Source organism: Moschus berezovskii, chromosome 20 (assembly GCF_049115385.1).
Source record: "Moschus berezovskii isolate FMDL1 chromosome 20, NW_MosBer_1.0, whole genome shotgun sequence".
Lineage (NCBI taxonomy): Eukaryota > Metazoa > Chordata > Mammalia > Artiodactyla > Moschidae > Moschus > Moschus berezovskii.
The window spans coordinates 72453247-72468480 of record NC_142479.1 but is presented as its reverse complement, the minus strand read 5'-3'; the positions used below and the strand labels follow the sequence as shown (position 1 = coordinate 72468480).

The window sequence follows — 15234 nt, the reverse complement described above, 5'->3', positions numbered from 1 at the left end:
CGTGTCCTGTGAAAGGAGGCCATCTACCGGAGCAATGCATGGGTCAGCTAAGGAGATTCAGGGCAGGAAAAGGTCGAGGCCTGTCAGACCCCACACGGCCTCAGCCTGGACGGGGGTCCATGAGGTCAGACCACACATGGCCTCAGCCTGGACGGGAGTCCATGAGGTCAGACCACCCATGGCCTCAGCCTGGACGGGGGTTCATGAGGTCAGACCCCACACGGCCTCAGCCTGGACGGGGGTCCAGGAGGTCAGACCACACACGGCCTCAGCCTGGACGGGGGTCCAGGAGGCAGTCATCAGTCCGCCAGGGCTTCTCCCTTTGAAATCTGCCCTGTCCTCAGCGCTGGTGAAGATGCAGGCAACAAGAATATGGAGGAGCACGTGGCAAACCTGGACCAACCCAGCTGAGCGAGCGGAAGCGTCAGATCCCAGTCTCTCTTGGAGCGGGCTACCTTTGAGACAGCCCATCACTGAAGATGTGTCTACAGAGACAGGCCACCCTCGGTGCCTTTACCTTAGGTGATAGCCGAGACCCCATCTTCGCTTCAAAAAGACAGAGGAGCCCGCACACTTCAGCCTCCCGTTGGACAGGATCACTTTCCTATCTGAGCAGAAAGAAGCGAAGAGAAGGAAGACAGGATCATCACCCTTTCACTGTGTGGAAAACATGGAGGGGGTGCCAAGACTCAGATTTCCAAAGAAGAAGTGTCCTGTGTGGGCCTAACTCCAGCTCATGGGCTTTTAAAAGCATGAAACGTGCACTAAAATGGATGCATTTAAAATGAGCTTCTGCCAGCCTGGAAGGGAGGGGCGTTTGGGGGAGAAAGGACACGTGTATGTACGGCTGAGTCCCTTTGCTGTCCACCCAAAACTATCGCAATACTGTTAATCGACTATCAGTTCAGTTCAGTTCAGTCGCTCAGTTGTGTCCGACTCTTTGAGACCCATGAATCACAGCATGCCAGGCCTCCCTGTTCATCACCAACTCCCGGAGTTCACCCAAACTCATGTCCATCAAGTCAGTGATGCCATCCAGCCATCTCATTCTCGGTCGTCCCCTTCTCCTCCCGCCCCCAATCCTTCCCAGCATCAGACTCTTTTCCAGTGAGTCAACTCGTTGCATGAGGTGGCCAAAGTATTGGACTTTCAGCCTCAACATCAGTCCTTCCAATGAACACCCAGGATTGATCTCCTTTAGGATGGACTGGTTGGATCTCCTTGCAGTCCAAGGGACTCTCAAGAGTCTTCTCCAACAACACAGTTCAAAAGCATCAATTCTATGGCGCTCAGCTTTCATTATAGTCCAACTATCACACCCATACATGACCACTGGAAAAACCAAAGCCTTGACTAGACGGACATTTGTTGGCAAAGTAATATCTCTGGTTTTCAATATGCTATCTAGGTTGGTTGACTATACCCCAGTACAAAATGATTTTAATGTTTAAAAATTTTTTAAAATGTTGTGTATAAAATAAAGTTAAAAGTAAATAAAATGAGCTTCTGCATGGGAGAATGGATAAATGTATGTTTTGAACTGTGGTGTTGGAGAAGACTCTTGAGAGTCCCTTGGACGGCATGGAGATCCAACCAGTCCATCCTAAAGGAGATCAGTCCTGAATATTAAAAATTTAAAATTTAAAGCATTAAATTAATTTAAAAAAACGAGCTTCTGCATTCCACTTCTGCATTCAGTGGCCTCTGATACTTCTTGAAAAAAATAAATAAACTCCATGAGCTTATTTTTTACTCTGGATGATAAAAAATAAGTGGACATTTTTCAACCAAATAGACATGAAAGAAGATTGGGATGCTGAAATTAATTAAGAGCTGATCTTAAAAGGTGTCAACACGGGTTTTCATTAGCACTCACAGTCCAGCATATGCAGAGCTGGCGAGGAATTCCACAGAGGGACTAGATGGCAGTCATCCCCCGGATTCCTGCGCCATACAGACACACTGAGGGAAGGAGAGCAGCAGTCTTGCCCTGGGAATCCATGTCTCCCAAATTCTCCACCGTCAGACTGAGATAAAAGTGACAGTTACCAGCCAGGATGTCCGCTTCATCCGTCAAGTTGGTACTCAAGAGGATCACGCGGTCTGCTTTGCGCTGCCTGAGGAAGTTCCATATCCGACGCCTTGAGAAAGGATCCAATCCCGCAGTTGGCTCATCTAATAGCAAAACCTACGGTGGATGAAGATTATACACCATTTCTGTTGTCCTTGTTAATTGTCTCCAGGTAGAGCATGGGAAACAATAAAAACTGTGCCAAATAATGACTGTCCCCGACTTGTGTCCAATATACTAACACTCACGGTTACACGTGGTATGCTCTGTCTGGATACGTTACAATGAAATCGACCACTTTCAGGGGTGAAAGAAGGGCTTCATTCTTTGACATTGGCCTTAGCAGTAATTTTTTGGATATGTCTCCTCAGGCAAGGGAAGCAAAAGCAAAAGCAGATGAATGGAACTAATATCAAGCTCAAAAGCTTTTGCCAGGACTTCGCTGGCAGTCCAGTGGTTGAGACTCCACGTTTCCAATGCAGCGGGCACAGGTTTGGTCCCTGGTTGGGAACCAAGCTCCCACAGGCCATGTGGTATGGCCAAAAAGTTAAAAAATCAATAAGAATAAAGTTTAAAATAAAATAGATAACTGAAATAATTATAAAAGCAAAATAAAAAGTTTTTGCAGAGGGAAGGAAACTATCAACAAACCCAAAAGGCTGCCTACCATGTGAGAGAAGATACTTGCAAATGATTTGACCAATAAGGAATTAACATCCAAAATATACAAAGGACTCACACGATTCTATACAAAAAAAATAACCTGATTACAAAATGGTCAAGGGATCTGAACAAACATTTTTCAAAGAAGACATATTTATAGCCAACAGACACAGGAGCTACTCAACATCACTAACCATCGGGGGAAAAATGCACATCAAAACCACAGTGAGATACCACTCACACCTGTCCGAATGGCTATTATCCAAAAGACGATGACTAACCAATACTGGGAAGGACGTGGGAAAACAGGGCCCCTGCGCACTGCTGCTGGGAGTGTGCGTTGGTGCAGTCATTATGGAAAGCAGTATGGGGCTTCCTCAAAAGCTGAAATTAAAAGTGAACTACCACACAATCCAGAAATTTTACTTCTGTATTTTTCAAAAAAACAAGCAAACACCCAAAACACGAATTCAAAAAGACACATGTATCCTTATGTTCACTGCAGTGTTATTTATAGTAGCCAAGATATGGAAGCACTTAAAAGTCCACCGATAGGTGAATGGATAAAGATGTGGCATACACATATATGTGTATATATATAAAGTGGAATATTACTCAGCCAAACGTAGCACGAGCACTTGCATCTGTGGCAACAGGGATAGACCTAGAGGGTATTACGCTAAGCAGAAGAAGCCAGAGAGAGAAAGACAAATGCTGCATGATCTCATTTACACGGGAACCTAAAAATCAAAGCAAACTAGCAAACAGAACAAAACAGAAACAAACTCACAGGCAGAGAACAAACACTTGGCTGCCAGAAAGGAGGCTGGTGGGAGGATGAGTGAAATAGGCCAGGGAGATTACGAGGCAGTGACCTCCAACTACAAAGTAAAGGAGCCCCGGCAAATGTGCCGCATGGGGAGTGGAGTCAATAATATTTCAACTGCTTTGCACAATGAGAGACAGTAGCTGGAGCTATCGTGGTGGTCATTCTGTAACGCGTAGGAATATGGCATCACCACGCTGCACACCTGGAAGTCACACAGTGCTGTAGGTCAGTTATGTTTCAAGAAGGACGAGAGAAATAAGAGGAAGAAGGGGGAGGAGGCGGAATCACCTGTGTTTACAGTAAAATGCTTTTATCACACACACACACACGCACACGAGCTGGACCATGTCCTGAGGCCCACTCTACAATCCTCCTCATGGATAATCTCACTTACTTGAGGATCTCCTAAAAGGGCAATCCCAATGGTCAGCTTTCTTTTTTGACCTTCACTTAAAAGTGTAGCAAGATCATCCTGAATGTTCTCTATGTCCAGTTCCAGTAAAACTCTTTGTACCTAGACAAGAAATATACAAAGCTTGAAATCCAAGATGATTCATACTATGGCATTTTGACCATCCATTAGAGCAGTATATGGAATCGGCAGCCATTCCCTTCTCCAGGGGACCTTCCTAACCCAGGGATCAAACCCAGGTCTCCCACGTTGCATATGGATTCTTTACCAGCTGAGCCACCAGGGAAGCCCATATATATATATATATATATATATATATATATATATATATTAAAGGACCTCACTGCCTGCACTTCATTTACAAGAGAGCAGTAAATCACTGATTTAACTTGGCAAATGTTCGGCAGTTCAGAGAATCTGAGGTACCCGCGTACCTCCTGTTCCACGTCCTCTGGCCAAATCCCTTTTATTTTTGCGAACAGCCTGAGGTTCTCCTTCACAGTGAGCATGTCAAACTGAACATTGAATTGAGGACAAATACCAGTTATCTTTTGGATTTCCTCCAAGTCTTGCATTTCGGAGAGATTTTTATTATAGATGGTAACTGAACCTAAGAATAGAAGTTAAAAATGATTTAACAGTGGTATATAATACATTTTATTAATGTCTGTAGACCTTATGTAGGAAAATATTGGCATATATTCAGAATTATCTAAAATGATGACTTTATAATTTATTAACAACGACTAACTACTCCCAGCATAAATAGATGTTGAGAATAGTGTATACACCATATCTCCCCTGAAATATCACACAGCAATGAAGATCAGGATTTTCCTGAAAATTTGGGAAATAAAAAATATATTTAAAATCATGGAGTTCTGGTAAACAGCTTTAGATAAACAAACATTACTTCCTCTAAGGCAGTGAAATTAACATCTGAAAATGAGAAAGGCACACATGGCCTCATTCTGCGGTCGGGCTTCTCGCCTCTGGGAAGCATCTTTTGCCCACCTTCTGTTGGAACAGACGACCCACTAAGGATGCGCAGCAACACCGATTTGCCAGCCCCACTGTGGCCCAGAATCGCCGTGATCTGCCCTTCATAGATGTCAAAGAACAAGCCTGTTTTCAGAATAAAACACCAGCATTATAAATAAGAGGGCAATAGATAGGGCTGTTTCTAAACACAGCACAAGACAATTTAATTGTGTACTTGAAGCATTTCAATAGTTTAAAATACATAATATTCAGTATTTTCCTGGTGGCTAAAATAACATCTTTACTGTAGAATTTTTGAGAAATAAATACAATGACTTAAGATAAAAATCAGCCATAATTCCAAATAGCCACATTATAATACATTTGCATCATGTGTATATTTGCACATATGAATGTGTAAATATATTTATAAACTTTGACTGTACCCTATTTTTTCTAGGCTGCCTTTTCAAATATTTAATCACAAACCTTTTTCATGGCATTAATTATCTTTAAAAAATCTGTATTGTAACCTAGCCCCATTTTTCTATTCTTTTGTTAAAAGTATTGTGTTTTCATGTCAATAGAAAAATCATTTAGCTAAATATCCTATGAGATATTATTTTTTCTTTATTTGCTTTACCACCATGTGAAATCCAAACTTCATTACAGAAAGTTGTTGAACAGAGCAAGATAAAATTCTTAAGAATCTTGTAATACATTATATCTAAATGATCAAGTCCTTTCAATTAAAATAAGTGACCTACTTTCTAATAATATTGAATTTAATGCCTGGACTGAAATTTCAGTTCATCTATTTTCTATCTGGATGATAGACAAAACTTTATAAGGCTGGTTTACTCAGCTATTAAATATACTAGTAAAAATAATTATAAGAGAAAATTGTTCCTGTTGTAATCTAATCCATTAAATCCTCACTTGCAATTTGACTAAAAGATTCTAAAGGTCATTGGAAGAATAAACTCAAATGATTAAGAAAATCTACAGAATAGTAAGAAATCAGTCTTGGCTGCAAGATATTAAAATATATTTGAGAACCATAATAATTAAAATATTAGTAATACAGTTATATCAGAAAATATAATATAAAAATATAATAAATAAAATAATATATTATTGGTCCAGAATACACTGACCAATAGAATCAGAAAGAAACTGAAAATGGACCAAAGTCAAGATAAATTAAAATCAATGAAACACGCTTTCGAATCCGTCACAAAGATGAGTAATTAATAATTAGTAATTAATTAATTAATAAACATTTGAGAAAACTAAAGAAGATAAGAAATTAAAATCAGTGAAACACGCTTTTGAATCCGTCACAAAGATGAGTAATTAATAATTAATAATTAGTAATAATTAATTAATTAATTAATAAACACTTGAGAAAACTAAAGAAGCACGTGAACCCATCTTATGCTTGTTGTTTTTAAAAGGGAAATATCAGTGTTTTCAAAGATAAAAGTGACGCTAGTTATCCAGTTATCCTGAAATTAGACATATGATCTGAAAAAAAAACGGAAGCCTCAGTTTCCTCACATGTAAAGTGGGAGAGAAGTGAGGATCTCGTGGGTTAAAGGAAAAAGTCCAGGTGTGTCACTGAGCATTGCTCTCAGCACACACTAGGTATTCAATAAACCTTGAGTGTTCATTGCTACTATTGTTTTTGTTGTTAATAACTGCTTGTGGGAGTACGAATTTTTATAATCTTGGAAGGAAATGATTTGGTACTTGAACCAAGAATCTTAAAAATATGGACCCATTTGAATAATTTTGTTTCTAGAAATTTTTATTCAGGAAGTTATTAGCAATCTTACAAAGATTGAGCAAGAATGCTCACTATAGTGTTTTTCTGACAGTGTAAAAACAGAAAACAAACTGAATTTCATACATTATTGTGTTTGTTAAGTAAGTCACGGTATCCATAGAAGGGAATGCTATTTAGCTCTGTTTAGCTATTAGACTGTTGCTGTTCTTCAGTCGCTAAGCCATGTCCGACTCTTTGCAACCCCATGAACTGCAGCACGCCAGGCTTCCCTGTCCTTCACTACAGACAAGTTATTTCAAGGGCATGTTTTCAAAGGCACCCAGTGGCCACATGAACCAGCTGCCTCGGGGGGAGAAAGACAAGAGGAACAGCTACCATCTTTACTTCCCGAAGAGCAACTCCAATGGGTTGTTTCATATATTTTTACATCTATTGATGTTCGATGTTTTAAAATATTTTAAGGTTCTGCTACTTTTAAAAATAGAACAAATCCTTGCAGAAGTTGGAACTATTTAGACATATTGATGAGGGCAAAAGTGGTTTATAATGGGCTGTGAAAACTGAAATGAGACATTTAAAAATACTTTAACGTGTCTTTGGTTATCATTTAAAAAAGGAACCACAGGTATGGATGGTATCAGATAAAAATAAACTTCAACTGTCAGGAAGAAATACATGTGGGAGTCTTTCCATTTATCCACCTTAGATGCATAATATAAAGAGACATTTTCAAAAGATGCAGAAGGGAATGTGAATAACAACAGCTTTCATCAACTAGAAAAAACCCAACTTGTCTACACAAGTACATTAAATTTTCAAAGGGAAGACACACTCTCAAAGGAAGAAGTAAAATTGAGCTAAGGGATCTGCATTTGTTAGAAAATAAATGTAATGTAAGCAAAGTGGATCAAGAACTCTCAACCTTGGGGGGGTTGACAGCTCTTCTTTTCTTAGCTGTTAAGGCTGTCTCTTCTAAAAATATATTCCTCCTAAAATATTCATAACAGCAAGCTGTCCTCTATGAAATGTCACCACTAACTTTGATGCTTGCTTAAACGTTTGTCATAGAAAACTGTATTTGTGAGAATACTCAAATATGTCGGTTCACTAGAAATTATAAATTATGGTTATTGTAGGGTACTGAGTTGTGGCTCAGATGGTGAAGAATCTGCCTACAGTGCAGGAGACCCAGGTTCAATCCCTGAGTCGGGAAGATGCCCTGGAGAAGGCAATGGCGACCCACTGCAGCATTCTTGCCTGGGAAATTCCATGGACAGAGGAGCTTGGTGGGCTACAGTTTGTGGGGTCACAAAGAGTCGGACACAACTTAGCAACTAAACAACAACAACAAATGTGCTATTTGTCTCATGTTAATCTTGCCAATATATGTGAACTATTCATATTCCCTGACTAGTATAAAAATTTATCCATTTTAAGTCTCGATATTCTTTCCTTATAGTGCAAATACAATAAAATATTGCTAATAGCAAACTTCTCTCTAAAAATGAAGTGGCATTTTTCTTTGTATGCTTCCATTTTCGTAGATAAGTAGATCCATGAACCATCTGGAAGGATTTTACATCCAGTTCTTAATTGTGGTGAATTTCCAGGTAGTGGAGGTAGGTTGTTTGTATTTTTTTCTGTTTTGCTTATCTATAATCTGTAATTTTTTACACTGAACTTTCTCCATCTTTTTATTTATTTATTTTTAATTTATTTTATTGGAGGCAAATTACCTTACATTAATATATTGGTTGGTTTTGCCATACATTGACACGAATCCGCCCCGGGTGTACATGTGCTTCCTTTCTTGAAACCCCCTCCCACCTCCCTCTTCCCCATATCCTCCCTCCAGGTCATCCCCATGCACCAGCAATGAAAGTTTTTCTTTACCTTTCAATACTTCCACTTTTCCAGTCTTTTCTTTATATACTTTTTTAACATTTCTGATTCTGAAATGAAAAAAAATGGGTGCTTAGGTACCCAATAGAAAAGTAAAAATTGTACAGATCATGAATAACTTGAGTTATAGAGAGGCAGCCAACTTTATGTGAAAAAAGATGATATAACAGTCTACTCAGAAAGACCAAGACTTATTTCAGACTAAATGCTTTCTCTGAGGGGGAATTTAAAGAGCCCCTTTAGAAAGTTATAACTAGGGTGTGTGTGTGCTCAGTCATGTCTGATCTTTGCAGCCCCATGGACTATAGCCCGCCAGGCTCCTCTGCCCGTGTAATTCTCCAGGCAAGAATAATTGATGGGCTGCCATTTCCTTCTCCAGAGGACCTTCCCGACCCAGGGATCAAACCCGTGTCCCTTTTATCGCCTGCAATGACAGGTGGATTCTTTAGCACTGTGTCACCTGGGATTGCTTCATCAAATACACACACACACACACACACACACACACACTTCCAGATCCGTGATCACCAAGCTTGAATACACACTAAGATTTCCAAGGAAACAGATATAGAGAAAAGCAAGAATCAAGCTCAGACAGATGAGCCCCATCAGGGCCATGTAAGGCCACATTCAATGCCTCTTCGCGTGCAAAGGGAGACTTCACCCTCTCTGACCCTGAATGAGAATAAAGGTAAGGACAGTTATCAACCAGGATGCGGGCGGTGGGCCGGGTAGAGCAAAGCCGCTGAATCCAAGAGGATCCTTTATTTCTGCCTTTCTGCGTATAGTGGGACCCCATGGGCAGGGGGCTTCAGCATTTTATTTTAATACATAAACTTCCACTTGGGAGAGGCTGGTTGTTTTTGGATTTCAAGATGACAGCCACAATGTTTGGAGCAGACACGCTGATTCCAAATTTCTTACTTCTTCATTAGACAGTAGAAGCCAGTCAAAAGTACAGAGGAAAGGATTCAGAGACCCTAAGAGCAGCAAAAACACAGAGGCCGGGGCGGACAGACAGAGACAGGGGGAGACTAGACAAAGGGTGAAGGGGCGACACTGCACGCTGCTGAGCAAATGGGACTTTCACTGTCGTGGGAGACACTTAGGTGATGATGGCGGAGAAGTTCAAAGCGACATTTACAAATCTGTTCTCCAATATTTTGCTTCAGGTTCACCCTGCTGCCATTGGTTAATATTTCATTTATTTTGGCCACTATGGAAAACAGTATGGAAAGTGAAAGTGAAGTCGCTCAGTCGTGTCCGACTCTCTGTGACCCCATGGACTGTAGCCCGCCAGGCTCCTCTGTCCATGGGATTCTCCTGGCAAGAATCCTGGAGTGGGTTGCCGTTTCCTTCTCCAGGGGATCTTCCTGACCCAGGGATTGAACCCAGGTCTCCCACATTGCAGGCAGACTCTTTACTGTCTGAGCCACCAGGGAAGCCCTAAACAGTATGGAGATTCTTCAATAAACTAAAAATAGAGTTGCCATATGATCCAGTAATCCCACTCCTGGGCATACATCCGGAGAAAACTCTAATCCAAAAGGATACCTGTACCCCAGTGTTCACCACAGCACTGTTTACAGCAGGGAAACCATGAAACAACCTCAGTGTCCACTGACGGATGAGCGGATGAAGAAGCTGTGGTGTGTGCACACGCAGAATGCCACTCGTCCATAAAAGAGAGTGGAATAACTGCCATCTGCAGCAACAGGGATGCAGCTCGAGATGGTCATGCTGAGGCAGTAAGGCAGACGGATAAAGACAAATACCATACGGCCTCACTTACGCGTGGCATCTCCAATATGCCACAAATGAACAAACCCACGAAACGGGAACAGACGCACAGACAGAAACAGCCTTGTGGTTGCCAAGGAGGACGGGGGGTTTGGGGTGAGCAGAGGCAGGGTCCTACCATGCAGAACAGGGACCTCTATTCAGTATCCTGTGATAAAGTGCAGTGGAAAAGAATAAGTAACTGGACCACTTGACTGCGCAGCAGAAGTCAACAGGACATTCTAAACCAGCTACACTTAAATCAACTCATCTCCTCGCGCCCGAGTATCGGTATATGTGTGACTACCTGACGGCTTCTCTCCCCTGGAATTCCGGAGCTACGGGCTCACAGTAATCATCGGAGGGGGGCTCGGGGTCCACGTCTTTCTTAGCGACATCACTGCCAGTCCTCCGGTGTTGGAAACAAGATGACGAGTTCAGGAAAAATAATGGCGAGTAATGGGACTCGTTTCCATCTAATTAATCAAGAGGTGATAAAACATCTGCTCAGTACCGTGGAAACAGCAAGCACAGAAGTCTTGCTTAGAACAGTGCAGGATGTCTAGGACTTGTAAGCATCATAAATATTGCTTTCTATTTCCCTATTATCGAGAAGACATCTTGAGAATGAAGGAAACAATGAAAATTAAAAAGAAACGACATGTTATTACGAAAGGTAAACAATATAATAGAACCCTTGATAAAGTATAAATTAAAGACTTGAATAGATTGCTTTCTAAAATGTGTTTAGAATAATGATTAAATCACATATTGAGCAGGAAAAGCCTTAACACGGCACATAAAAATAATTTTAAATATGTTTCTGAACTTAAGAAATCAGGTGACTCAACAGTATGATTGAGTAAAATACTGAAATCTATATGGCACACAAATAAAAAGTACATGGAGAAATTAATTTGTTTAGGAGGAACCTATGGTCATTCTCTAGATTTTAAAAAATGGACTAGCATTTGTTACTAAGGGTCTTCAGATATTAACCAGAAGTGATAAAGAGACAGACATACATACAAATAGATACATAGGAATATATAGAACAAATTTAAATTCAGTCAAAGTGGAAGAAACATAAAAAATAAAATATATAAATAGGATCATGCAAGGAAAAAAGCACGCTGATTCTAGTATGTGTATAGGAATTCTAGACTTATGTGAAATTTTCAGTTGTTTTCAAGATGAAGAAAATCTAACTGGGTAATAAAGTGAAGTCGCTCAGTCACGTCTGACTCTGCGACCTCATGGACTGTAGCCTGCCAGGTTCCTCGATCCATGGGATTTTCCAGGCAAGCATACTGGAGTGGGGTGCCACGCCCTCCTCCAGGGGATCACTTCTGTAAATATGAGCAATATATGACAAAGGTTAGGAGGCACTTTCACTGTGCAATGTCCCTGTGCTAACCAAAACCGTCTTAAGAACTAATTTATTTTCACCTATCCTGGTACAAACCCTCAATGTCATTCTTTGAAAACACTTTCAGTGAGCTTTGCAAAGCGTAACATTATCTAAAATATGATTATAACATGCATTAAAATGATCATCATTGCATATTTATAATGTGTTTCACTATATCACATTCAGAAGAATAATTATTTTTAGGTAGCAAATCTTTTAGACCGTTAAAGCTATGAAGCAGAGAAAAAGAAATCATTTAGTCTGTGATGGGAAATGCTTGTCATTCCTTATTTCTTAAAATATACTTAAATAACTTTAAGAAAAACATCTTCATTGTGATCAGTACCAGTAGAGGTCAGGAAAAAACCATAATTACTTACAGGGAAGGATTTTCTCAAAGTATAATGCCAACATCAAGTATAAAAGGGCATCAAAAGTCAATATGGAAAAAGTTGCTATCATTATATATGAGTCTCCAGAAGCGTCAGGAAAAAAGATACTGTTCATAGTATAATCCAGGTGGATAATCTAAGATTCAAACAAAAATAATAATAAATACTTAAAAGTAATTCAGTGTAGCAGCAAGAACTACCACTTTATTAAGTAGTTTTTCTAAGAAGCCCTAATAATGAAGCTCTTAGGAAAACTTTCTATTTTATAGCAATCAAAGCAAAAGTAGAAGGGAACACTGATTTTTAAAAATATAATGTTTTAATAATAGGAATTTAAGTTGTAATTCTTTTTCAAGAGAGTCTTTTCTAGGTTCTTAGGAACGATGATGATGTGAGAATTAACTCTGATCTCACCTGGTTAAGTCCAGCACTGAAGGCGAAGGGGCTACAGATGCTGAAAGTCCACTTCAAAGGTGAAGGGAGCTGCTGGTAAAATGCAGTGAATCCCACGCCCCCCCAGAAGAGGGTGAGGAGAAACACAACCAAACTGGTGAGGACGGCTTTCTTTAGCAGCACAGTCATCAGGAACGCCAAAGCGATCTGAAAGACAGCCGAGACGCCGCACAGATCGACGGTCGGCGGCACCAACTCACAATAAGCACCTTTGTACCACAGCATAATATTTATCACAGACACAGTGATGAGCAACATTAAGCGATAATTATGCTCAATCCTCTCAACCTCCTTGTAAGGAGAATCTTTATTTGCCTACTGAAATGCTGGGCTTGAAAGGCTGCAGGAAGAGCTGTTGTTGCTGTATACTAGCTAAGTTCTGTTCCGACTCTTTGAGACCCCATGGACTGTAGCCCACCAGGCTCCTCTATCCATGGGATTCTCTAGGCAAGGATACTGGAGTGGGTTGCCATGCCCTCCTTCAAGGGATCTTTCCGACCCAGGGATGGAACCCATGTCCCCTGTACTGGCAGGTGGGTTCTTAACCACTTATCTACTTGGAAAGCCTGCAGGAAGAGCTGAGGAAAGGACAAAAGTGCAGCCTTGGAAAGAGGGAAAGAAATTAAATTAATATATTAACAAAGAGTGTCTACTGTATATTGCAGAAAAACCCCTGGAAGGTGGGAGAAGTCACAGAAGCCTATTCAGAGAAGAAAGAGAGGGTGACACAGGCAGTCAGACGAGGGTGGGGTGTTACAAGGAGATGAGATAACAAAAGCTACCATCCGACAGGGAACCTTTGGGGAAAAAAAGGTGGGTCCAGCCCTTACGAACATTCTCATCAATCTATAAAAATCTTAAGTAATTTTTAGAGTCAAAACAATTTTCTTTCAGATGCATCATTTCATTAATTCAGACCTTTATGAAAAAAAAAAAGAGATTCAAGTCTATTTAGGTTACATCATTTTCTCATACTCATAAAGACTTCTCAAGCAAACACACACACACACACACACACACACACACACACACCATGAAAGAAGTGGCTATAGTAGCCTGCTCAGACATTAATTTTTGTTACATATAACCAAGACCCGAAGCAGAGACGATGGTAGCAAGTGTACAAACTTACCAAGGATAAGCCATACAAGAAAAAGAGAGTAAATATGACCGTGAAGCCCGTCAGGATGATAATTTCAGTAGATGTTATGGTGACTGTGATGATTATGGAAGTGACAAAGATGAAGCCAGCGTAGATTAAACCCCAGGAGAGCCTAAAGAAAGACAAACAATATTTCAATTGCTTTAACTTCATTATGAAATATTTAAAACACACAAAAATACTTAGAGAATAACACAATGGCTACCTTTGTACCTGCCACCTATTAACAGACCCTTGCTCCTTGGAAGAAAAGCTATGACAAACCTAGACAGAATACTAAAGAGCAGGGGCATCACTTTTCCAACAAAGGTCTGTATAGCCAAAACTATGGTTTTTCCAGGAGTCACATATGGATGTGAGAGTTGAACCATGAAGAAGGCTGAGTGCTGAAGAGTTGATGCTTTTGAGCTGTGGAGTTGGCAAAAACTCTTGAGAGTCCCTTGGACTGCAAGGAGATCCAACCAGTCCATCCTAAAGGAGATCAGTCCTGGGTGTTCATTGGAAGGACTGATGCTGAAGCTGAAACTCCAGTACTTTGGCCACCTGATGCGAAGAGCGGACTCACTGGAAAAGACCCTGATGCTGGGAAAGATTGAGGGCAGGAGGAGAAGGGGTGACAGAGGATGAGATAATTACATGGCATCACCGACCCAGTGGACATGAGTTTGAACATATTCCTGGAGAGAGTGAGGACAGAGAAGCCTGGCGTGCTGCAGCCCGAAGGGTGGAAAAGAGTCAGACTCGACTTAGCGCCTGAACAACAGCACACGGAAACATAACCAGGGCTGTGCTGTGTCCTGCTGCACACGGACTCGGAGTTCAAGCTGCACAGCTAGCATTAACAAGCGTCAACAGAGTCACCTTCCCTGTGTTCTTCTGAAACTTGCCTTTATTCACAACATGTAAATAAAACACTCTGCTGTATAACATTTCATTGTGTGACTACAACTCAGTGTTCTCCTGTCCGTGGCCATATAGGTTGTTTCTAATGCAGTGTTGCTAAGAATATTCTTGCACTTGCCTTTTTTGGGGAAAGTGCACACAATTTTTCTTTCAGCTGAAGTTGCTGAATTCCAGGAGATAAGCATTTTGTGTTTTCAGCTTTGTTATGTATTACCAAAGTGTCCTCATTATAAAATTGGAAGGAAACAACAGCTGTTGGTCCATCAATGACCGTGGTGGTACTGGAGGCCAACCGATGATGCGGTCGTTCCTGAGGGCCACAGTCAGCGGCAGCCCTGCCTTCCCTCCTGGAGAAAGTTGGAATCTCATAACCACACTGAGCCGTGCATGCATGCTGCTCCTCTCCAGCATTTCTTTCTGAAAACGGATACAGATTATGGTGGGCTTCCCAGGTGGCTCTGTGGTAAAGAATCCCCCGGGCAATACA

General features: G+C 40.9%; 1 protein-coding gene across 9 annotated transcripts in view; it reads right to left on the bottom strand.

Annotated features, from left to right (window-relative positions):
* Positions 1-15234, bottom strand: part of LOC129544777 (ATP-binding cassette sub-family A member 6) — a 62119-nt gene that overhangs the window by 32433 nt on the left and 14452 nt on the right. For 8 of the 9 annotated variants that reach the window (XM_055408724.2, XM_055408718.2, XM_055408717.2 and 5 more), the window contains 10 exons: positions 13815-13956; positions 12644-12829; positions 12218-12365; positions 10734-10902; positions 8639-8697; positions 4990-5100; positions 4410-4585; positions 3958-4077; positions 2050-2188; positions 518-608 (listed from right to left, as the gene is read on the bottom strand). In XM_055408724.2, coding sequence (XP_055264699.2) covers positions 518-608; positions 2050-2188; positions 3958-4077; positions 4410-4585; positions 4990-5100; positions 8639-8697; positions 10734-10902; positions 12218-12365; positions 12644-12829; positions 13815-13956 — 1341 coding nt within the window. The remainder of the gene's footprint in view (positions 1-517; positions 609-2049; positions 2189-3957; positions 4078-4409; positions 4586-4989; positions 5101-8638; positions 8698-10733; positions 10903-12217; positions 12366-12643; positions 12830-13814; positions 13957-15234) is intronic. The other variant, XM_055408723.2, reaches the window with a different exon arrangement.